We start from the raw sequence: 25194 nt of genomic DNA, 5'->3' as shown, positions 1-25194 counted from the left end.
GATTTCCATTTTCTTGAGTTCTACTTTAACTGTCCAACTTCACTTCCTGAACTCTTTGGGATCCTGGGGTTCAGAACCTAAACTTAGAAGTAAGAGAACAAAGGGTTGCTTCTTCTAACTTGCTTTGAAATTTGGTTTCAGGAAGATGGTTCAGTGTAAGCCGGTTGTGGATGTTCTGGGTGACCTTTAGCTTCTCCAGAGCTCTGGGTGGAGAAATAGGAAAAACCCAGGAGTCTAGGCTGCCAAGATTGATTCCTCTTGGGTCTCACCTTGGGTGGGCTTGAGTTGGGGTTAGACAATGGAGGCAAAAGGAGACAGATCTAGTTATTTTAAACACACTCATTTCGAGACTTAGATGAAATCCAGCAGACTTAGGCGTCAGATTCCCAGAATGTCGCGGGGAGGGTGGGTGGCCTGATTGTTCCTGGTTCTCCCTGTCCCTACACAGAGTGAGTTAGGGGCAAGTCCTGGCCCTCACGGACCAGTGCTGTTGCTGCCGACGCGCGGCTGGGACAAGTTTCCTTGGGCCACTGTTGCCTCATACTCCTGAGATGGCTCTGGGAACCGCTGCTTGTTGCTTGGGAGAGAACACAGAAGAATTAAACCAAAGAAAACAATGTGAAGAATCTAAGTAAGCAAGGATAAGTGAAAATGCAAAACCACTGACTTCTGGAACTGAGAGTCTTTGAGTTATTGAACATTTTAATACAGATAAAAATGGCCTTACGCTCGAGGTTGTTGGGGAATGAGGAGAGGAAGGGATGTACATTTGTCAGAACTAAGGTCTCCATTGTCTCCTCCGCCCCTGGCCAGGCTTTTCATGGTGGGATCCCGCCTACGGGAAGCTCCGTGGCCAGTGTTTCCTCTGGGGCTGTTACTATACGACCAGGCAGGACACAGAATGGAGCAGTGAGTGACCCCAACTCTTTCTCACTCTCATCAACCTGTGAGAAAAGTGAACTCGGCTGGGCGTTTGCGCCAGGGCTCCCTGTGTTAGCCAGGCACACACACAGACTCTGTAATGAAGACATCCCAGGCAGCTCTCTCCACGTCCCTGGAATCAGCCACGCCGGCACTTGCGCCTGTGTCCCGGAAGGAGTTTGAATCTGCCCACATCAATCCGCCTCTCACCAGCTTCACAGAAAACCTTCACCGAATCAACAGGAGACAGGGCTGACCCCTGGGGCCCAGGACTCCTTAGATGAAATACTCTTCCTTCTCTCTGTCCTTGGCCGAGTCACTCTCCATCTGGAGCACGGCGCTGGGCTCGCCGCCTTCCGCAGGCTCGTAGGTCACGTAGCTGCCCTTGTTCTTGTACAGGTAGAAGAAGATTAAGATCACCACGGATAGCAGGGTGAGGAAGACCACGGTGATAACAACTTGAAAGGGAAAACAGAGAGGTTTCATTAGGCCACGGAGATTACGGGACTTGCTCACTCTATTCTTGAGGGCCCTCTTGTGTAGTTAGCTAGTGTCCACTTAGAAATGCATGATCCCTTCTCTGCCCTAGCCAGTCCAGCTTCCGTCGGATGGGATACGCAGTCTGTTGGTGTTTGAGCTAAGGACACAGTGCTTTTGATTTCTAACAAAACTCAACTCCCTCCCAAACCAGTTCCTGATGATTGTGACAGAAACAGGAAGGAGGGAAACAAGAAATAGCTTATCCAGGGGTCGGCGCTGCGGCGCAGTAGGTTAATCCTCCACCTGCGGTGCCGGCATCCCAAATGGGCACTGGTTCGAGTCCTGGCTGCTCCTCTTCCAAACCAGCTCTCTGCTATGGCCTGGGAAAGCAGTAGAAGATGACCCAAGTGCTTGGGCCCCTGCACCCATGTGGAAGACCCGGAAGAAGCTCCTGGCTTTGGATTGGCTTAGCTCCGGCTGTTGTGGCCATCTGGGGAGTGGCCATCTGGGGAGTGAACCAGTGCATGGAAGACCTCGCTCTCTCTCTCACTGTCTGAAAGTCCACCTCTCAAATAAATAAATAAAACCTTAGAAAAAAAGGAAATAGCTTATCCCAACCAGAAGGGATTTTAAACTCCACAGCCTTTCCTGTGTGGATTTCTCCGATCCTGCTCTTCCTCAGCCACTCAAAAAACCACACAGTTCCCCACCCCCACCCCCAAGTGTAGCGTCTACAGACACCAGTGTCCATCCGTGGCCACCTCCTAACCTACCATTTACAGGCAGTGCCTCTAGCAGAAGGCAATGTGTGTGTGATAACCTACATGCAAGAGCGAGCCTGTTAGTGGTGGTGGTCCCTGAAGTTACGGTGCTTTGCCAGTGCGGGGATAATCTAGTTCATCTCAGGGGGTTTCAGACTATGTGGTGAGATGGTCCCTGATCCCAGCTTTGGCTCAGAGCCTGTGTTACCTGCAATGAGTGCTGTGCTGGCTTCTTCAGCTTCGGGGGACAGGGCCCCAGGGGCTTCCATAATTGGAGTGGTCATCTGTCCTTCTGCAAAAGGAAATGGGGTGAGCCGTTTGTTCTAGAGCACAGGTGTACTCTTCAAATGGTGCCACTCCACCTTCTTCCCTGGGCAAGTTTATCATCGGGCTGGTGATGTGCAGCAGGGGTGATAAGCCACTGCTTGTGATGCTGCATCCCATATTGGAGTCCAGCCACTCCACTTCCCAATCTAGCTTCCTGCTAATGCACCTGGGAAGGCAGCAGAAGATGGCCCAAGAGCTTGGGTCCCTGCCACCCATGTGGGAGACCCACATGAAGCTCCTGGCTCCTGGTTTTGGCCTGGCCCAGCCCTGGCCTTTGCAGTCATTTGGGGAGTGAACCAGTAGTTGGATGACTTCTCTCCCTCTAAAATAAATCTTAAACAAAAAAAAAAAAAAAAGGAAAAGAGCCTGACTCCAGAGCCTGACTGTAGATTTCCAATCCTAGCTCTGTCAGCTGTTTGACCTTGAGAAAATTACCCAGCCCTTCTGTGCATGTTTTCTCATTGACAAAATGGAGAAAACAGTACCTACTTTAGAGTCAGGTGTGTGCTAAGCAGCTCCGCGGGGATAAGCCATTAGTAGGAATGCATACTTTTTTTTTTTTTTTTTTTTTGACAGGCAGAGTGGACAGTGAGAGAGAGACAGAGAGAAAGGTCTTCCTTTTGCCGTTGGTTCACCCTCCAATGGCCGCTGCGGTAGCGCGCTGCGGCCGGCACACCGCGCTGTTCCGATGGCAGGAGCCAGGTGCTTCTCCTGGTCTCCCATGGGGTGCAGAGCCCAAACACTTGGGCCATCCTCCACTGCACTCCCTGGCCACAGCAGAGAGCTGGCCTGGAAGAGGGGCAACCGGGACAGGATCGGTGCCCCGACCGGGACTAGAACCCGGTGTGCCGGCGCCGCAAGGCGGAGGATTAGCCTGTTGAGCCACGGCGCCGGCAACATACTTTTATAAAATTGGGTCAAAAGAATGTACACGCAGGTATATATAATAGCAGGTGCATTTTCTTCGGTGTTATGAATTCGCTGTAAACACTATTTTAAAATAATGAAATAAGGCTCCTCTCCTAAAAACTCTTCTCTGGACTTTAGGAAAGGCCTTACAGTTTCAAAAAGTCCTAAACAAGGTCTCTCCTTCCCTAAAATATATCCTGCCCCTCACCCCAGTTCCTCCTGAATGTTGCCTGTACCCCTCCCCCCAAGCCATGCCCCAGAGTCAGGACGGTAATAAACTGGAGGTCTCCCAAGTCCCTTTAAGTGTTTACACAGGAAGTCAGGAAGCCCTTCAATGCTTCCCTAATTAGCATTTTCACAGAGTGGTTGGCGAAGGTAACAATTACACAGAGGTTACTGCAGGGTAAAGGTATCCAGGGGGAAGCAGGTTGGCTGAGCAGGGAACCAGCAGCCCTCCCAGGTTCAATTGTTCATCCAATAAATACTCACTGACTGCCTGCTCTGCCAGACACTGGGCTTGGGAGCTGCCGCCAGAGGGGGTAATGTGAGCCAGGAGTCTACAGTGTGAGAGGGACAATGTCTAAGCAGAGCCACAGCTCTGAGACAGGTGGATTCCAGGGCCTGTGTGACTGGCGCAGAATGTGGCAGGTGCAGGTTTCCATCCAGGACCAGAGACTTGAGGTCGAGAGTGATAGCCTTGGGACGCAGTGGGTTGGGACACCAGCATCCCACATCCAGAGTGCCCTGCCAGGAGTCCTGGCTGCTCTGCTTTGGATCCAGCTCTCTGCTAGCTAATGCGCCAGGGAAGACAGCAGGTGATGCTCCAACTACTGGGGCCCCTGCCACCCATGGGGGAAGAGACCAGGTGAAATTCTTGGCTCCTGGCTTCAGCCTGGCCCAGTCCTGGCTGTTGTGGTCATTTGGATGGGAGATTTCACTGTCTCTCTTCCTCTTTCTCTGAGGCTCTACCTTTCAAACAAATAAATAAATCTTAAGACAAAAAAAAAACAAGAGAAAGCTGAGAGCAGACGTGGGCTGTCTACATCACTGTCTCCTCCAAGGCTAGGTCAAGCCCTTCTCCACTGTTCTCCTTGCTTTTTTTTAGGACCGGTAGGACAGTCGCTTTGTGGCCTTGATTCATGCCTCCCTCCTCTGTTACTCACGGGGACTCTACTAATCAACTCTGCAGAGTTACTGTGCAGGTGAAATGCGTGAACAGGGGCCGTAGCTGTGGCATAGTGGTAAAGCCGCCGCCTGCAGTGCAAGTATCCCATATGGGTGCCGGTTCGAGTCCCAGCTGCTCCACTTCCAATCCAGCTCTGTTGTGGCCTGAGAAAGCAGTAGAAAATGGCCCCTATACCCATATGAAAGATCCAGAAGAAGCTCCTGGCTCCTGGCTTCGCATCTCCAGCTGTTGCAGCCAATTGGAGAGTGAACCAGTGGATGGAAGACCTCTCTCTCTCTCTCTCTCTCTCTTTGCCTCTCCTTCTCTCTTTGTGTAACTCTGACTTTCAAATAAATAAATACATCTTTAAAAAAAAAACAAGAAAAGAAAAGATGTCACTTGGGATGCTACATCCCATCTCAAGGCAGCAGTGATGGCTCAGCTAATGGGGTTCCTGCTCCCCATGTGGGAGACCCGGAGTGGGTTCCCAGTTGTAAGCATCTAGAGAGTGACTAGTGACTGGGGCTCTGTGTCTCCCTGCCTCTCAGAGAAGTCAGTGTGCTAACATGCAAGCACATGACAGTAACTACTACTTCAGATATGCTGTATGTTGATTTTGCTTAAACACTTAGTGATGACAAAGAAAAGCTGCTCCGTGTTTGAATCCTGCTTGACATATTACCGAGGGACCTTGGGGAAGTTACTAACGCTCTTGGAACCTCAGTTTCTTGATCTGTAAAATGGGATTGTGGAGGGCAGGCCCCTGCCCAGGTGTGTAGGCTGGACCCAGTGGCATACTTCTACCAAACGGAATACGGCAAAGTGATGGATGTCACTTCTGAGTTCAGGCCTTGGGGCCGGTGCTATGACGTAGAGGATTAAGTGACTGCTTGCAACGTTGGCATCCCATATGGGTGCTGGTTTGAGCCCCAGTTGCTCCACTTCTGATCCAACTCCCTGCTAATGCGCCTGAGAAAGCAGTGGAAGATGGCCCAAGTGCTTGGGCCCCTGCTACCCACATAGGAGACCTGGATGGAGTTCTTGATTTCGGGGGGCCCAGCCCCAGCCATTGCAGCCATTTGGGGAGTGAACCAGTGGATGAAGATCTCCTACTTGTCTCTTCCTCCCTCTCTGTCACTCTGCCTTTCATAACAGCAAATCTTTGGCCGGCGCTGCAGCTCAATAGGCTAATCCTTCACCTGCGGCGCCAGCACACCGGGTTCTAGTCCCGGTCGGGGTGCCGGATTCTATCCCGGTTGCTCTTCTTCCAGGCCAGCTCTCTGCTGTAGCCCGGGAAGGCAGTGGAGGATGGCCCAAGTCCTTGGGCCCTGCACCCACATGGGAGACCAGGAGAAGCACCTGGCTCCTGGCTTCAGATCAGCGCGGTGCGCCGGCCTCAGCACACCATGTGTGCTGCAGCGGCCATGGGGGGGTGAACCAACAGAAGGAAGACCTTTCTCTCTGTCTCTCTCTCACTGTCCACTCTGCCAGTCAAAAAAAAAAATCTTTAAAAAAAGTTTTTTTGCACCAAAATCGATTTATCTTTTAATCCCATTTTGCTACAAATTTTATAAAGTCCTCTCCAGTTTCGGGGAACAGATAGAGAATAGTTCTTGGAAAGAGAACTAGGGAGGGAAGGTGATTCCCAGCTGAGGGAGTGTGCACATGATCCAATCACCATAGCTGCCCTTGACCCAGTTCCGGCTCCCTCGGGTGCAGGGAGAATTAAGTGACAGGTTTCATGTTCACACCCGCAGTCACAGTGGCTGCAGCCAAGGCTTGAACCCAAGACGTCCCAATGCAAAGCTCAAGCGAAGTTTTTATACAAAACCTTCCCACCAACGGGAGGAAGATGCAACAGTGCGAGGCAACTGAGGCCACACAGCAAGCTTTCCAGAAAGTTCCAGAGTCTAAAAGTCATCAAGGCGGGAGAGAAACCAGATGGGCACCATCTAGAAGGGGCTGTGGTGCTGAACGGAGAGCTCCTGTGATGACGTGGAAGTCACACTGGCGGTTCACACACAACCTCCCTAGGCTGACCAGGAGGCCCGATCAGAGACGAGCTTTCTCCCAACGGCAGAGCAGTTCAGCGATACAGGAAGCCCTAAGAAAAAACAATTCAATGGGATGCCTGCCTTGGACGCAGCTGTTGGTCGGTGTCCACTTATGTGACGTCATCTGGTACAAAGACATCCACTCAATGCTGAAACAATTGGTCAGTGAAGAAGGCTGAGCCTACATACAAATTTTATTTTTATTTATTTATTTATTTAGGAGGAGTGAGGAGCTCCCATCACTGGTTCATTCCCCCTAATACCGGCAACAGCCAGCCTGGGCCAGGCAGAAGCTGGTAGCCAGAAACCCCGCCCAGGTCTCTCATGTGGGTGGCAGGGATCCAACCACGTGAGCCATCACTGCTGCCTCCCAGGGTCTGCATTAGCAGGGAACTGGATACGGGGATCTTAGTTGTTTTTGTTTTTTTTTTTTTTTTTTTTTTTTTAATTTATTTATTTTAAAGGCAGAGCTACAGAGAGGCAGAGGAGAGAGAGAGAGAAAATCTTCCTTCCGCTGCTTCACTCCTCAAATGGCTGCAACGCCTGGAACTGAGCCAATCCGAAGTCAGGAGCTTCTTCCAGGTCTCCCAAGTGGGTGCAGGGGCCCAAGGACTTGGATCATCTTCCGCTACCTCCCCAGGTGCATCAGCAGGGAGCTGGACAGGAAGTGGAGCAGCCAGGACTCAAACCGTTGTCCATATGGGATGCTGCAATGCTGGCCCCATGATGTCTTAGTGTTTTTGTTTTTGTTTTTGATGTCTTAGTTTTAACCAGTATCTTAACTATTAGCCTGCTCTAGATTTTTATTTTTATGAAATGACCTCCATTAGAAGTGAAAGCTCTCTGGAACCTACATCTAAAAAGAGGAAACACACCCAAGATACGAATTGCAAAGGATAACTGGGATTCAAAGTTCCAATGCTAGTGGAGCATAACTCTGCCAGTATTTTTTTTAAGATTATTGATTTATTTTTATTTATTTGAAAGGCAGAGCATCAGAGAGAGAGAGCGAGCGAGATCTTCCACCTGCTGGTTCAGTTCCCAAATGCCTGCTCCTGCTGAACCCAGGAGCAGCCTGGAATTCCACTCGAGTGTCCCACACTTGAGGCCACAGCTGCTGCCTCCCAGGGTGCACGTTAGCAGGAAGCTGGAGCTGGAAGCCGAGCCGGTTCTCTAACTCAGACATGGGATGCAGGACACCCCCAGTGGCAGCTTCCCTTGCTGCTCCACAATGCTCACCCTCGGGCCCACATTTTCTATTGGGGTCCTTACTTTATTTATTAGGGCTCTGGTTACAAAGTTTTGTAAGTTTTGAGGGCTTCCAATCCCATTTGTCCTATGGGTTGCCTTTTTTACAGAATGTGATATTAGACTGTGAATCTTTAAAAAAAAAAAGAAAAGAAAAGAAAAAGCAACCAGGGTATGTGTTTGGTGCAGAGGTTAAGACACCACACAGGACACCTGCGTCCCACCAGGGAGTGCCTGGCTCAAGTCCCGACTTCTCTGCTTGAGATCCAGCTTCCTGGGGCCGGCGCTGTGGTGTAGCGGGTAAAGCCGCGGCCTGCAGTGCTGGCATCCCATATGGGTGCCGCTTCAAGTCCCAGCTGTTCCTCTTCCGATCCAGCTCTTTGCTGTAGCCTGGGAAAGCAGTAGAAGATGGCCCAAGTCCTTGGGCCCCTGCACCCACGTGGAAGACCCAGGAGAAGCTCCTGGCTCCTGGCTTCGGATCGGCGCAGCTCCGGCCGTTGCAGTCCTTTGGAGAGTGAATCAGCAGAGGGAAGACACACAGTCCCCTCCCACCCTGTGTGTCTGTCTTTACCTCTCTCTGTAACTCTGCCTCGTAAATAAATAAATAAATCTTAAAAAAAAAAATGGTTCAAAAGACAAATTTTATATTATGTATAATTTTAACACAAAAAAGGTCCTTTTTTTACAATTTGTATGCTTAGAGGTGGAAGACCGACAACTAACAAAGTAAATAAACAAAAGCGCTACCATATTTGATGTTGATTAGAGCTGAGTAGAAAACCAAGCAGGGCCAGCGCCGTGGCTCACTTGGCTAATCCTCCACCTGCAGCGCTGGCACCCCGGCTTCTATTCCCAGTTGGGGTGCCAGGTACTAGTCCCGGTTGCTCCTCTTCCAGTCCAGCTTTCTGCTGTGGCCCGCGAGGGCAGCGAAGGACGGCCCAGGTGCTTGGGTCCCTGCACCTGCTCCTGGCTTCGGATCGGCACAGAGCTGGCCGTAGTGGCCATTAGGGGAGTGAACCAACGGAAGGAAGACCTTTCTCTCTGTCTCTCTCTCACTGTCTATAACGCTCTCTGTCTCTCTCTCACTGTCTAACTCTGCCTGGCAAAAAATAAAAAAACCGGCCGGCGCCGCGGCTCACTAGGCTAATCCTCCGCCTTGCGGCACCGGCACACCGGGTTCTAGTCCCAGTCGGGGCACCGATCCTGTCCCGGTTGCCCCTCTTCCAGGCCAGCTCTCTGCTGTGGCCAGGGAGTGCAGTGTAGGGTGGCCCAAGTGCTTGGGCCCTGCACCCGCATGGGAGACCAGGAGAAGCACCTGGCTCCTGCCATCGGATCAGCGCGGTGCGCCGGCCGCAGCGCGCCTACCGCGGCGGCCATTGGAGAGTGAACCAACGGCAAAAGGAAGACCTTTCTCTCTGTCTTTCTCTCATTGTCCACTCTGCCTGTCAAAAATTAAATAAATAAATAAATAAAAAATAAAAAAAACAAGCGGGAAGTGGATATGAGGTTGGCATGCGGATACGGATTGTAATTTTTTAAAAGAGTTTTATTTATTTATTTGAGAGGCAGAGTTACAGACAGTGAGAGTGAAAGACACAGAAAGGTCTTCCTTCTGCTGGTTCACTCCCCAAATGGCCGCAACGACCAGAGCTGCACCAATCTGAAGCCAGGAGCCAGCAGCCAGGAGCTTCTTCTGGGTCTCTGACGTGGGTACACTTGGGCCATCTTCTACTGCTTTCCCAGGCCATAGCAGGGAGCTGGATTGGAGAAGGAGCAGCTGGGACTCAAACTGGCGCCCATATGGGTTATTGGCACCACAGGTAGAGGATTAACCTACTGCGCCACAGTGCTGGCCCCTACAATTTTTTAAACCAAGATATATTTGCTGCCAGCATTGTGTCCTAGCAGGTAAAGCACCGCCTACAACACCAGCATCCCGCATGGGTTCCAGCTCAGTCCCAGGTGCTCCACTTCCCATCAGCTCCCTGCTAATGTGCCTGGGAAATCAGCTTGGGCCCCTACCACCCATGTGGCAGATGGGGATGAAATTCCTGGCTTTTGGCTTTGACCTGGCCCAGCCTGGCCTTCTGATTAGCAGGGAACTGGATCAGAAATGGAGCATCTGGAAGTCCATTTGGCATGCGGGCATTGCAAGCACGGGCTTATCCAGCTGTGCCACAAAGCTGGCCCCAGGGGGTTGCAATTTTAAATAAGGTCAGGGGAAGCTCCACCTCGAGGTGACAAAGACCTAAATGGGTGAGGGCACAGCAAGTTCAAGGCAGGGCTGAACTGAAAAGCCCCTTGTTCATGGCAGCTTGGGATGTAAATGGCCCAGCACGGAGGCACCTGGAAAGAGTGAGCGAGGGGGCAGGAGAGGAGTCGGTCCAGGAAGCTGCACAGTGGGCCTGCGAGCCCATGGCACAGACTCCAGCTTTTCAGTGAGCGAGGTGGGAAGACTTCACAGGCTTAGGTGCAGAGCCCGATGGGGGCATATCTGAAGCAATGCTTCTCCAACTCTGTTGCGCCCAAGAATCCCCAAGCGAGCTTGTTTGAGTGCAGCTCCGGATTCAGCAGGACCTCCAATTCCAAAGACCACACTATCATTGTGAGGAAGCCTACTCTAGTAAATGCAAGAAGAGAAGCCACGTGGGGGCCAGCACCGCGGCATGCAGAGGGTTAAGCTTCGGCACGCAGTGCCGGCTGGCTGCACTGCTTCCGATCCAGCTCCCTGCTAATGCACCTGAGAAAGCAGCAGAAGGTGCTTGGGCCCCTGCATCCATGTGGGAGACCCGGAAGATGGTCCTGGCTCCTGGTTCCTGGCTTTGGTCTGCCTCAGCCTGGCCACTGTAGCCATCTGGGGAGTGAACCAGAGGACGGAAGATCTCTCTTCTCTCTGTCTCTGTAACTCTTTCAAGTAAATAACATTTTATTAAGAGAATCCATGCACAGGAAAGCTGCACACCCAGGCCGTTGGGAGCTTCCAGCCCAGCAGACCTGTGGGAAGAGAACCAGGCAAGACCACCAGAAGGAAGTCTTGCCAACCCCAGAATTGTAAAAACAACCTCTTGCTGTTTTAAGCCACTAAGATTTGGGGTGGTTTGTTATGTACATAATTGATGCAGGGCTAGATTTTTAAAGGGTCCCTCTGCCTGAGGTATGGACAGGACTACGGGAAGTGGGGGGACAAGGGCAGATGTAGGGTGTCTCCTGCAGGCCACAGCTCGGGCCTGGATATCAACACAGGCACTGATTTTTTCTTTCTGTTTTTTAAAGACTTATTTACTCATTTGAAAAGCAGAGTCACAGAGAGACAGAGGCACAGAGAGAGAGAGAGAGAGAGAGAAAGAGAGAGAGAGAGAGAGATGGTGCTTCTATCCTCTGATTCACTCCCCAAATGGCCGCAATGGCCAGAACTGGGCTGATCCGAAGTCAGGAGCCAGGAGCTTCTTCCGGGTCTCTCCAGTCAGTGCACGGGCCCCAAGCACTTGGGCCATCTTCTGCTGCTTTCCAAGGTGCATTAGCAGGGAGCTGGATTGGAAGTGAAGCAGCTGGGACTCAAATAGCCGTCGATAGGAGATGCTGGCAATGCAGGCGGCGGTTTTATCCACTATGCCACAGTGCAGGCCCCATTTGCGAAAAAACATTGATTGGCTCCAGCAGCGTCTGGTGAGACAGTGGTGGGGACTCTGGGAAATACGTGGCAGCAGGGACCAATGAGGCTGGACTGGGGCAAGGTCAAAGGTGACAGGAAACTTTGGAGGCTGAGTAACAGAGGGAGAGAAGACAGAGGGAGCCTCAGGAGGCAGACTGGGAAGGGACACAGTTGCTCATTAGATAGCCAAGCAGGCCCCTGCCACCCCCGTGGGAGACCAGGATGGAGTTCTGGGTTCCTGGATTCAGCCTGGCCCAGCCCCGGCCATGGTCACCATTTGGGGAGTGAACAAGCAGATGAAACATTTAGGGAGTGGCCTTAAGGGTGGAAGGGCTCTTTGGGGGGGGGGGGGGGGAAGGGCAGGTAATTAGCATTTGAAGGCCAGGAGAGGGGGTGAGATCACCCGGGGAAGTGCAGAAAAATAAGCCCAAGGACGAAGAGGTGTAGCAGCCACAGAGATGAAGCCCTAGGGCCCCAGGTTTCACACCAAGGTCACGGCCGGCCTCTGCTAGCAAAGTTCTGGGCAAGCGCTGAATATAAACCTGTGGTTTAGGGTGGACGCACCAAAGAAATGAAACGGGAGGAACTGTGGCAGAATATAAATAAACTACTGCAACACAGGGAGCCCAAGCTGCTCCTCTTTGTGTTGTGGGTGGGGGACACCAGTGTGTTTGTGTACAGATGGGCGGGAGCAATGGATGATGGGCAGGAGGGGAGAGTGGCTGGAACCCTGTCTTGGAAGGCATGGGATCAGTGCCTAAGAGGCGGGCTTGGCTGTGGACAAGAGCTGGACAGTTCAGGCACTGTCTCCCAGCAGGAGGGAGCAGGGAGGAGGTGGGGGCCGGGGCCTCGGGCAGCTCTCCTCTGTGGGATAATCAGTTGACAGCGTGGATAAGGAAGGGGCTAAGGACAGCTGAAGATGCCGCAAGAGTGGACAGTCTCTTGTCTTGGATCAGACTGTTGAGAATATCTTTGTGGATCAGACAGACAGAAATCAGCCTGGCCGGGGCGGGGGTGGGGGTGGGGAGGCAGTACTTGGTTGTCAAGGAATGGAGTGGTGTCATCTAGTCAAGAGGCTCTTCCGTTAATAGTTTCAAAAAATTAACTAATTAGAAAGGCAGAGTTAGAGAGAGAGAAGACATGACAGAAGGAAAGAGAAATCTTCCACCTGCTGGTTCACTTCCTAAATGGCTGTAACGACCAGGGCTGGGCCAGGCTGAAGCCAGGAGCTGCTTCTGGGTCTCCTAGGTGAGGTGACAGGGGCCCAAGCACTTGGGCCATCCTCTACTGCTTTCCCAGGCACATTAGCAGGGAGCTGGATCAGAAGTGGAGCAGCTGGAACTTGAACCAGCACCCCTATGGGAAGCTGGCATTGCAGGAGGTAGCTTTTACCTGCTACGCCACAACGCCGGCCCCTGTTTTGTTTTGCTTTTTAGAGAGACAAAATCGAGAGCTGGTTTACTCCCCAAATGCCCGTGACTGCCAGGGCTGGGTTGGAGCTGGAGCCGGAAGCCTGGGAGTCAACCCAGCTCTCCTAGGTCGCATGCAGGTATCCGAGTACTTGGGCCATCACTGCTGCCTCCTTCACTGATGAGAGCTGGAGTTCGGAGCTGGAGCTGGGAAGTGAAACCCGGGGCTCCAATGTGGCATGCAGGCATGTCAACCCCCAGGCTAAACACTCGCTCCCTCTTCAGTTGTTTCTGAATTGATATTGTTAGGTCAAACCATTCCAGGGCCAAATTAAGGCTTTTATGTAATTCAAAATAAAAATATTAGGGCCCGGTGCTGTGGCATGGCGGGTGGAGCCACTGCCTGCAGTGCCGACATCCCATATGGGTGCCGGTTCGAGTCCCAGCTGCTCCACTTCCGATCCAGCTCTCTGCTATGGCCTGGGAAAGCAGTGGAAGATGGCCCAAGTGCTTGGGCCCCTGCACCCATGTGGGAGACCCAGAACAAGCTCCTGCCTCCTGGCTTCAGATCGACGGTGCAGCTCTGGCCATTGCAGCCATCTGGGAAGTGAACCAGTGGATGGAAGACCTCTCTCTCTCTCTCTCTGCCTCTCTGCCTTTCCTTCTCTCTCTGTGTAACTCTGACTTTCAAATAAATAAATAAATCTAGACAAATTTAAAAAATAAAAATATTAAATCACAAAACCAGTCTAAGGAAGTCTAATACAATCACTTTTTCCTATAGTATGCTGTGTGTTTTCAAAGTGTTGAGTATCAGGTTCTTTGTAAGATGTTCTGCTTTGCTGGGGCATTTTACTGGTGCTTCCTTTAGGAGCGCAGTGTGGAAGGGCTCAGCGCCCTTTGAGTAAGTGCAGGCCCAGGGATTCGACAAGCCACCACAGCGACTGGTACGCTGCCTAATGCAGACACATTCCAACCGACTGCAGGAATGGGCCAGGTTGAACAAAGAGAATGAACAAAGTCCTCGCTCTTAGGCCCAAGCAAACAACTAACAAGGGAGCATGCACAGGATCCCTGGAAAGCTCCCGACCCTGGAAGGACAGAGCCTGAAACAGCACCGGGAGCCCAGCTGGGCTGTGGAATTCCAAATGATTTTTACTCTCTTCCATATGCTTTCCTTTAACGTGCAAATTTCCTATAATGAGAAATGTTTTTATAATAATAAGACACCAATGACTTTAGTGTTATCAACATAAATATGGTCTCTAATAACAGAGATTAACAGTGCACCTTGGTTTGTGTCTGGGTGTCACAAGTTATTTTAACTGAATGAATTAATTGTATTTACTTGTTTGAAAGACCAAGACACACACACGCACACACACACCCACACACAGAACTCCCATCTGCTGGTTCATTTTCCATGTACCTACAACAGCCAGGCTAAAAGCCAGGAGCCTGGAACTCATTCCAAGTCTCCCACGTGGGTGGCGTGGACCCAACTATTCAAGCCATCACCTCTGCCTCCCATGGTGTGCACTAGCAGGAAGTTGGAATCAGGAGCAGAGCTGGGACTGGAACCCAGGTACTGTGTTACGGGATACAGGTGTCTCCCAAGCAGCCTCTTGACGGTGGTGGCAAATGTGTCCCAGGTGTTTTTTGAAATGAGCAGGCAAAACACGTCCGTAAAGACAGCTTGCAAGAGAAAAGCCTGTGGGGCTGACATGGTGGTGTAGCAGGTAAAGCCACAGCCTGCACGGCTGTCATCCCATATGGGCGCCAGTTTGAGTCCCGGTTGCTCCACTTCTGATCCAGCTTTCTGCTATGGCCTGGGAAAGCAGTAGAAGATGGCTCAAGTGCTTGGGCCCCTGTACCACATGGGAGACCCAGAAGAAGCTCCTGGCTCCTAGTTTCAGATCAGCTTGGCTCTGGCCGTTGTGGCCAACTGGGGAGTGAACCAGCGGATGGAAGACCTCTCTCTCTGTCTCTACCTCTCTCTGTAACTCTTTCAAATAAATAAAATAAATCTTAAAAGAGAGAGAGAGAGAGAAAATCCTCTTCAGAATCAAAATTTCAAATGAGGAAATCCCACTGAAATCTGTAGTTCAGTGTATTTCCTGGTTTACACCACCCACATGCATCATTACGATGCTGAGTAGAGGAACCTGGCTGACGGGTATATGGAAATTATGTAATGTTTTGCAATTGTTCTACAAACCTAAAATTATTCGGGGGTGGGCACTGGTGTGGCAGCTACGATGCTGGCAGAGGGGCCGGTGTTGTGGCATAGCGGGTTAAGTCACTGCCTGCAACCCCAACATCCCATATGGGCGGTGGTTCGTGTCCCGGCTGCTCCACTTCCAATCCCGCTCCCTCCTAATGCACCTGGGAAAGTAGTGGAAGATGGCCCAATTGCTTGGAACCCTGCCATCCATGTGGGAGACCTGGATAGAGTTCCAGACTCCTGGCTTCTGCCTGGCCCAGCCCCTAGCCTTTGCAGCCATTTGGGGAGTGAATCAGTATATGGAAAATCTCCCTCTGTCTCCCTCTCTCTGTCACTCTGCCTTTCAAATAAATAAATATTTAAAAAAGAAAAAACAAGCAAGCTTAGATGTATTTATTTATTTGAAAGGCAGAGTGACAGAGTTAGAGACAGAGAGAACGAGAGAGAGAGAGAAAGAGAGAGAGAAAGAGAGAGAGAGAGAGAAAGAGATATCGCCCATCTGCTGGTTCCTTTCCCAAATGACCACAACAGTCAGGGCTGGACCAAGCAAAAGCCAGGAGCCTGGAGCTCCACCAGGTCTCCCACGTGGGTGCAGGGGCCCAAATACTGGGCCATCTTCTGCTGCTTTCCCAGGCACGATACCAGGAAGCTGGATCAGAAGTGCAACAACTGGGAACTGAAATGGCACTCTGATATCGGATGCTGGTGTCATTAGCAGTGCCAGTCCCTGAGCTCTGAGTTTATAAAACATCTATTATTTGATCTCTATCTCCAGCACATGCTGTGGGCAGGGCTGGAGTTATCATTTTGAACGTTCAGAAAATCAAATCTCACACTCCAGTTCTTCCCAGCTGACTTAGTCCATTTTTCGTTGTCAAAGCATCCAAGGCTTGGGAATTTCATAAAGAAAAGAGGTTTAGGGCTGGTGGTGTGGCACAGCAGGTTAGGCCACCGCTTGGGATGCCAGCATCCTATACTGGTTTGAGCCCTGGCTGCTCGCAGCCAAGTCCCTGCTAAAATGCCTGTGAAGACAGAAGATGACAGCCCAGTGCTTGGGACCCACATGGGAGACCCGTGGGGCCATTTGGAGAGTGAACTGGCGGATGGAGGATCGTTCCCTGTCATTTTGCCTTCTGAATGAATGAATGAATGAATCAATGTTTTAAAAGAGCTTTGTTTGGCTCACAGTTTTGGAGGCTGAAACTCCAAGGCCAGGCAGCCCCGTCTGTTTGGCTCCTGGTGAGGGCCACAGAAGACGCCAGAGAAAATGACTGCACGTGCGGAGTGGCAATGCTTTCTTTTTTTTCTCTTTTTAAGATTTATTTTATTTATTTGAAAGACAGAGCTACAGAGAGAGGTAGAGACAGAGAGAGAGAGAGAGAGAGAGAGAGAGAGAGAGAGATCGTCCATCTAATGGTTTACCCCCCAGGTAGCCGCAATGGCTGGAGCTGCACTGATCTGAAGCCAGGAGCCAGGAGCTTCCTCCAGGTCTCCCACGTGGGTGCAGGGGCCCAAGGACTTGGCCATCTTCTGCTGCTTTCCCAGGCCACAGCAGAGAGCTGGAATGGAAGTGGAGAAGCCGGAACTCAAACCGGTGTCCATATGGGATGCCGGCGCTTCGGGCCAGGGACTTAACCCACTGCACCTCAGTGCCGGCCCCTGGAGTGGCAATTCTTATGAGACCTGGGGGCCTATGAAAACTACAGGAACCCCTCCTGAAGACCTCATCACCTTGCCCTAGGCCCCACCTTTCAAAGGTTCCGCCATGGCTCAACATCTCCACACCTGCTTCCCACCCGTGCATCCTGGGGGACATGCTCAAACCACACCCACACCACAGCCCCACCAGAGACGACCAACTTGCAAGTTCTGGTGACAACCTGCCTTCCCTGCAGGTGAACATGATGAACATGATATTCAGGTCATCTGCTGGGCTGGATTCTCTGAGCTTTATTGCAGAATGGAAAGGGTGTTCACGAGGGCACTGTTTGCAAGAGTGACACACACCTGCATGATGACATAAATGACAGCCATCATCCTGGCAAAGGTTGATAAAAAGAATGTGGGAGGGGCCGGCGCTATGGCGTAATGGGTAAAGCCTCCTCTGACTGCAGGGCCAGCATCCCATATGGGCGCCAGTTTGAGTCCCGGCTCCTCCACTTCCAATCCAGCTCCCTGCTAATGCATCTGGGAAAACAGTGGAAGATGGCCCAAGTGCTTGGGTCCCTGGACCCACTCAGGAGACCTGGAAGAAGCTCCTGGCTCCTGGCTTCACACTGGGCCAGGTCCTGCCATTGTGGCCATTTGGGAAGTGCACCAGCAGATGGAAGGCCTCTCTCTCTCTCTGTAACTCTGCCGTTCAAATAAAAAAAAAAAAAAAGTCTTTTAAAAAAAGTGTTTTTTAAAAAAGAATGTGGCAGACTGCAATAGTACTGGTACAAGATTAGAGGAAAAAAGCAAACTGACAGATGGTATAGGTAATATGATTACATCTTTGTAAAAAAAAATTAAAGAAAAATGAGAGGTCTTCAAAAATTTCATGGGAAATTGTACAGGCTATATGCAGATTTCAAAATTTTCTTGCACCAAAATAAACTCACCCTTTAATTCTATTTTTCTGTGATTTTTCAAAAAAATTATTTATTTATTTATTTGGAAGGCAAAGTTATAGAAAGAAAGGGAGAGGCCAGTGCCATGGCTCACTTGGCTAATCCTCCGCCTGCGGCGCCGGCACCCCAGGTTCTAGTCCCGGTTGGGGCGCTGGATTCTGTCCCGGTAGCTCCTCTTCCAGGCCAGCTCTCTGCTGTGGCCCGGGAAGGCAGTGGAGGATGGCCCAAGTGCTTGGGCCCTGCACCCCATGGGAGACCAGGAGAAGCACCTGGCTCCTGGCTTTGGATCGGTATAGTGCACCGGCCATGGCGGCCATTTGTGGGGTGAACCAACGGAAAAAGGAAGACCTTTCTCTCTTTCACTATCTAACTGCCTATCAAAAAAAAAAAAAAAAAAAAAAAAAAAAAAAAAAAAAAAAGAAAGAAAAAAAGAAAGAAAGAAAGAGACATAGAGAAAGTGATCTTCTAAGTACTGGTTTACTCCCCAAATGGCTGCATCAGTCAGGGCTGCATTCAGGTCTCCCACGTGGGTGCAGGGGCCCATGGACTTGGGCCATCTTCCACTGCTTTCCCAGGCCATAGCAGGGAACAGGAATTGAAATGGGGCAACCGGGACTTGAACTGGAGTCCATATGGGATGCTGGCATTGCAAGAACCAGTTTAACCCATTGCACCACAGCACCAGCCCCTCTGTGATTTTTTTCTTAAAGATTTATTTTATTTACTTGAAAGACAGAGTGACAGAGACAGAGAGAGATCTTCCATCCACTGGATCACTCCCTACATGGCTGCAATAGCAGGGGCTGGTCAGGCCAAAGCCAGGAGCCAGGAGCTTCTTCTGGGTCTCCCACATGGGTGCAGGGCCCAAGGACTTGGGCCATCTTTCACTGCTTTTCCAGGCGCATTAGCAGGGAGCTGGATCTGAAGTAGGGCAGCTGGGACTCGAACCAGCACTCTGATATGGGATGCTGGCCGTGACTGAATCCACTGTGCCACAATGTCTGCCCATCTATGATTTTTTTTTAGATTTATTTATTTATTTGAAAGTCAGAGTTACACAGAGAGTGGAGAGAGAAAGAGAGAGAGGTCTTCCATCCTCTGGTTCACTCCCCAATTGGCCACAATGGCCGGAGCTGCGCCAATCTGAAGCCAGGAGACAGGAGCTTCTTCCGGGTCTCCCACACAGGTGCAGGGGCTCAAGGACTTGGGCTATCTTCTACTGCTTTCCTAGGCCATAGCAGAGAGCTGGATCAGAAGTGGAACAGCCGGGTCTTGAACCGGCGTCCATATGGGATGCCAGCACCACAGGTGGTAGCTTTACCTGCTACACCACAGTGCCGGCCTCACTCTGTGAATTTTTTAAAAGTGCCATCACATATATACACGCACACAGAAGAACTCTAGGAGACTATCCCTGAGGGGCTTGCAGTACCTTTAAAGATGAAAAAGTAAATCAAGTCCAGGAAGCCTGGCACGAAAGGAGGCGAAACGGCTTGTAGGTTGCCCCATCAACTCCTGTTCCTACCCATTGCTTTCCGAACCTTGCCCATACAAAGGAACACTAATGTTATCTTCGGCTTCGGGGAGACAGTGGCACCCTCTTTGTTTTTTTTATCATAGGTGGAAGGCCAGGGCAGAGGTCCACAACACGAATCGAGGCTCCACCCAAACCCCAACCAACAGCACATGCCCTTTGGATCTATTCTGCTCATGTCTTTTTTTTTTTTTTTTTTTGTTAACCCAGATACTGGCTGGTTTCTTTGCGGCCCTTGTTCCCAGGTTGAGCTAAATCCTTTATCACCCAGGCATCAGATCCGTTGCCACCCGAGTCTGCCAACCTACTTATTTGCTCTAGACCTGCCCCACAAAGGGTGGCTCCCTTCATTCTCCTCTCTGTGGGAACCGCGCCTGGAATTCTGCCCCCTTCTCGGCTCTCCGGCGGGGCGGAGCGAGGCCAGCAGTCGACCATGTCGGGAAGCACACACAGGTGTTGGAGTAAATCAGACTTGGCACAAGACCCTGCCTCTGCCTGGATTGGTGCTTGACCTTGGAGGGCTCTCTAAACCTGCAAAACTTTCCAAACTTCCCCGAACCTCTGCTTTTGCTTCTGTAAAATGCGAATAAGGCCTGCTTCATGGGGTTGTGGCGAGGAAGGGGTGCAATAGAAAAACAGACTCGGCTCGGGACCGGAGAGCATCCAAGGCAGGGTTCCTGCTGCCCCTACTCCCAGCAGGGTTTGCTTTGGCTCTGGGCACTGGGGGAGCCACGGGGACTTTCAAATATTTAGAAAGATTTGAAAGATTTTCATTTATTTTAGAATCAGAAGGAAAACAAAACGAGCTTTGAGGTCAAAGAAATAGCACGACTGTTAGGTCAATTCCATGTGAATTATAAAAATCTATGTAATTAGATTATAGCAATGCTATCATATTTTTAAAAGATTTATTTATTTATTTATTATTTGAAAGGCAGAGTTGCAGAGAGGCAGAGAGAGAGAGAGAGGGAGAGGTCTTCCATCCGCTGGTTCACTCCCTCAATGGCCTCAGCAGCTGGAGCTGAGCCGATCCAAAGCCAGGAGCCAGGAGCTTCTTCCGGGTCTCCCACATGGATGCAGGGGCCCAAGGACTTGGGCCATCTTCTGCTGCTTTCCCAGGCCACAGCAGAGAGCTGGACCAGAAGTGTGGCAGCTGGGGCTCGCTCGAACTGGTGCCCATCTGGGATGCCAGCATTGCAAGTGGCAATTTTACCCGCTATGCCACAGACCAGCCTTAGAGGCAGGAGCCCATGAATTCAGAGGCACCAAGGGCCCAGGGAAGACCTAATGCAGCCCCCACTCTGAACACTCCCGAGGATACCTGGCTCAGGAAAAATGCAGGTGGGAGTGAAGGGCTGACCCTCCTAGATTTCTATCCTTCAAAAACATCAGTTTTCAGGGCTGGTGCTGTGGCATAGCCAGTAAAGCCTCCGCCTGCAGCACTGGCATCCCATATGGGCGCCAGTTCGAGTACCAGCTGCTCCTCTTCTGATCCAGCTCTCTACTATGGCCTGGGAAAGCAATAGAAAATGGCCCAAGTCCTTGGGCCCCTGCACATGCGTGGGAGACCCAGAGGAAGCTCCTGGCTCCTGGCTTTGGATCAGCACAGCTCCAGCCATTGCAGCCAATTGGGGAATGAAACAGCAGATGGAAGACATCTCTCTCTCTCTCTCTCACTCTCTCTCTGTCTCTCCCTCTTTCTGTCTGTAACTCTGCCTCTCAAGTAAATAATAAATAAATCGTTTAAAAAAAAATCAGTTCTCTCTTCCAGTCTGCAAGTTCTGTTCTTTCCTCCATACCTAACTTGGAACTTACATTTGCTTTTACCCAGTAGGCTGGGAACTGTAAATGTGCTTACCGAAAGTACTGCTGCCCTCAAGTGGGTCATGATGTAAACAATAACAACAAACAACAACAAAACAACCCAGTTATAAACTGGGCAAGGACTTGAGTAGACATTTCTCTCCCAAGATACACAGGCGCAAAGAAGCATACAAATACTCAACATCACTAGTCCTTAGGGAAATGCAAATGAAAACCACAAGGAGATACCACTCCACACCCAACAACCCCTAAAAATAACAAGTGTTGGCAAAGGCGTGGAGACCCAGAAACTTTGTGCATTGCTGGGGAGGAAACAGAATGGTGGAGGTGTTGTGGAAAAGAGGATGGCAGTTCCTCAAAAAAAAAAAAAAAAAAAAAAAAAAAAAAAATTTAAGCACAGGGGCCGGCACTGTGTTGTAGCAGTTAAAGCCCTGGCCTGAAGCACCGGCATCCCATATGGGATGTTGGTTCGAGACCTGGCTGCTCCACTTCTGATCCAGCTCTCTGCTATGGCCTGGGAAATCAGTAGAAAATGGCCCAAGTCCTTGGGCCCCTGCACCCGTGTGGGAGACCTGGAAGAAGCACCTGGCTCCTGGTTTTGGATGGGTGCAGCTCTGGCCATTGTGGTCATGTAGGGAGTGAACCAGCGGATGGAAGACCTCTCTCTCTGTCTGTACCTCTCTCTGTAATTCTTTCAAATAAATAAAAAATAAATAAATCTTAAAAAAAAAATTAAGCATAGATGTACTGCATGACATAGCAACTCAGCTTCGGGGAATCCTCACAAGAACTGGACGCTGAGACTACCACAGACATTGGCAAGCCCAGCAGCCTCATTCACAATAGCCAAAAGGTGGAAGCCTTCCAGGGATACATCAACAGATGAACGCAGGAGCGCGATGTATGAACAATGGAATACTATTCAACCTTCAAAAGGAAGGAAATCCTGCCCCATGCGACAACATGAACTCTGGGCTCCTGATGCGCCATGCAAAAAGCCAGACACAAGAGGACATGCATTGTCTGATCCTGTTTATCTGCAGTATGGGAGCAGCTAAGTTTATAGAGACAGAAAGTAGAGTGGGCGTTGTCAGGAGCCCGGGGCAGAGAGGAGGAATCGGTGTTTAATGGGTGTGGGGCTTCCGTTTGGGAAGATGAGACAGTTCTGTTGAAGGTTGCACAACGGCTGGAATGTACTTAATACCACTGAACTTAACACCAACAATAGTTAAAATAGTAACAGTCAATGGTTAGCCACAGATTTTCAAAAAGAAAGCAAAAAAAGAACACAAAGTTTCCCTTTGTCCAAGTCCTAACCCTCAGCAAGCTGCCAGAGCACCAGGTCTTTCCCTGCCCAAAGGTTTATTCTAGATGTCCTCTGCCCTGCCCCCCGCAACCCGCCTCAGGGGCAAAACCAGGGGCTTCCTTTATCTGGACTTCTGGGAGCAGCCCTCTGCCCAGAGACCACCTGCTGACCAATCTGGGCTTCCACACTCTCTTCTCACACAGAACAAGTCTGGATGTCCCTATCTTAGATGGTGCTGGGCTGCCGGGGGCCACTTCCACAGCAGCAAAAGCAGGGAAATGTTTGTTGCAATGACAGCTGGGGCTGTATATGAAAGCTGTGGTGTAAGATCAGGCATTCAGCCTGAGCAGGTAGTTCCTAGTTTCCCTACTGCACAATTGAGGAAACTGGAGCCGAGCTATCTTCAGCACGTTGTCAACAAATTTCATTTCCGTTGTCTTTGGAAGATTCCTTCTCCGTATTTAATTGTGGGAGGTGCTGCCACAGCTATGAATTATTAGAGATGAGAATGAAATCCCCTTTATTTATTTTTTGGTGCAAAAAAAGTTGGAATCTGTGAATAGGAGGGTATTCAATAAGTTCATGAGAAGTGCATATTATGAAAAAGCTATGCATGAATTTCAACTTCCTTGCACCAATTTTCATTTTTTTAAAAAAGATTTACATATTTATTTGAAAGTCAGAGTTACAGAGAGAGAGAGAGAGATCTTCCATCACTGGTTCACTCCCCAGATGGCCTCAATGGCCAGGAATGCCCTTGCTTTAAGCTTATAAAATAACTCCATAGGGGCCAGCTCTGTGGCTCAATGGATTAAGCTGCTGCTTATAGCACCAGCAGCCCTTGAGGGCGCTGGTTCAAGTCCTGGCTGCTCCACTTCTGATCCAGCTCTCTGCTATGGCCTGGGAAAGCAATGGAAGATGGCCCAAGTGCTTGGGCCTCTGCACCCATGTGGGAGACCCAAAGGAAGCTCCTGGCTGCTGGCTTCAGACTGGCCCAGCTCCAGCCTTGGCAGCCATTTGAGGAGTGAACCAGTAGATGGAAGATTTCTGTCTCTCTCTCTCCCCCTTCCTTCCTCCCTCCCTCTCCCTCTCTTGGTAACTCTGCCTTTCAAGTGAATAAATAAATCTTAAAAAAAAAAAAAAAAAAAAAAAAACTTCATAAACCAAGGTCACAAAGTTGGAAGCACAGTGCCAAGAATTGGCCCTGGCCCAGGGGGACTTCAGAGGCAAACGCCACCAAGACGCACACTCCAGTTGCCTTGTGTTGGGTCTCAGCAGAGCCAGGAGGCTGCCTTTGCTCTCGGGGCTCTATGGGGTGCAGGTGTAACCAGCGCTCTTCCACTGGGATCCGGAGAGGCTGGGCCTCTCTTCACCTACCTCCTGGAGAAGGTGTGGCTGGGAGGCCGGTCATCGCAGCTGAAGATCACTCACTCACGCACCTGGAGGGAGGGGCAGATTTGCTGGAGGCCGACCAAGACAGGAATGAGGTGGGTGGGTCCCCGGGGCTGCAGGGCCTGGGAGTCCCAGGAAGTCTTTGGAGCCGGGTTTCTATGAGTCCCCTCCCATCCCGCATCCTCTTTCCCCCTTCCAGCTAAGCCATAACGCTTCTCTTTGGGTTCCCCCTGAGTGTCTGCCCAGGCTCCAAGTGCCATCTCTCCCCCTGCACGTGCTCTGGGGTGTGCCACCTTGCAGATCCTCTCACTGGGTCACCTCGTGCACCCAAGAGATCTCATCCAAGGCCTGAGAAAGTCAGCCAAAGGCATGATAAAAAAATAAATAAAAAATGAAATAAAAACCGGCCCCCGTTTCCCCAGCAGCGCGATCCCAGGTACCCCGGGCTTCCACCGCGCGGAGCTGGGTGGGGCCATCCACTAGGTGTCAGGAGAGGCCCGGAGGTCGGGACCCGCGCCCAGGCTTAGCGGCCAGGCACGGAGCCCTAGCCCCGGGCCTGCCTCCGACACCCGGGCGGCCGCCGGCCCGGCCCGCAGCCCCGCCGGTCCTCCCTCGGTGGTCCGCGGCGCCGCGCGCGCACCGCCGGCGTCGGCCTGGGTCGGGCGCCCCAGGGTGGTGGTGGGGGGACCCTCGACGGCTCCGCGCACTCGGGGGCCCCGCCCCGCCCCCTCGGGGCGCTCCCGCCTTACCCGCAGCCCGGAGTGGGGCTCGGGGCGCGCGCAGAGGGGGCGCTGGGGCGGCCGTGCGTCCCCGGGCGCCGCGTGCCGAGTGCGCCGAGCCGCGGCCGCTCTCGGTTTCAGTTCCTGGCGTAGTGAGTGTGGGCGACCGGCCCGCCCGCCGCAGTCCCCTCCTCCGCGTGCTCACCTTTCCAGTCCGACGAGGGCCCCTCCGGGAAGGGCGACGCCGCTCCGCGCGCGCGTCCTTTGGAGCTCGACCCGGGCCGGGCCGGCTGCGTTCGCGGACTGGGAGACCGGGCCGAGGGACGCGCGGAGCTCCCGCCGAGGCCGGCCGAGGGGGTGGGGGCCGGGCCGGCTGGGTGGGACAGGAAAAGAGCAGCGAACCGCCCTCTGCAGGTTCCCTGTGGCCGCCGGGCCGCCCCGCTCCCCCGGGAGGAAGAGCTGTCTGCCCTCCTCGGCCGTCGCTTCGCTCTCCATCCGGAGTGGCTTCCTCCCCGGCCCGGAGGCTCCAGAGGGGGCTGAGATCCGAGCCCCGGGCTGGCTGGGAGCCGGCCGATCTCCCTGTCCCCCGGGGTGGACTTGATTTGAATTTCAGCACCCAGGAGCCGTTCCATTGGCTTCCGTGGGTGGCGGCCGCACACA

General features: G+C 51.6%; 1 protein-coding gene across 2 annotated transcripts; it reads right to left on the bottom strand.

The window, feature by feature from the left end:
* Positions 1-623: 623 nt before the first annotated feature.
* SMAGP (small cell adhesion glycoprotein) lies at positions 624-24853 on the bottom strand. Of its 2 annotated transcripts, none has more exons than XM_062203644.1 (4): positions 24565-24595; positions 23801-23862; positions 2371-2454; positions 624-1379 (listed from the first exon to the last, which is right to left on the bottom strand). In XM_062203644.1, the coding sequence occupies exons 2-4, from the start codon at positions 23832-23834 to the stop codon at positions 1198-1200; spliced, it is 300 nt and encodes a 99-aa protein (XP_062059628.1). In that variant the 5' UTR covers positions 23835-23862; positions 24565-24595; the 3' UTR covers positions 624-1197. The 2 variants fall into 2 exon arrangements, with proteins under 2 accessions (XP_062059628.1, XP_062059627.1); XM_062203643.1 differs by lacking the exon at positions 24565-24595 and adding an exon at positions 24740-24853 and having other exon boundaries at positions 625-1379.
* Positions 24854-25194: the final 341 nt, after the last annotated feature.

The sequence above is a fragment of the Lepus europaeus genome, chromosome 10 (assembly GCF_033115175.1).
Source record: "Lepus europaeus isolate LE1 chromosome 10, mLepTim1.pri, whole genome shotgun sequence".
Lineage (NCBI taxonomy): Eukaryota > Metazoa > Chordata > Mammalia > Lagomorpha > Leporidae > Lepus > Lepus europaeus.
This window is presented reverse-complemented; position numbering and strand designations above follow the sequence as displayed.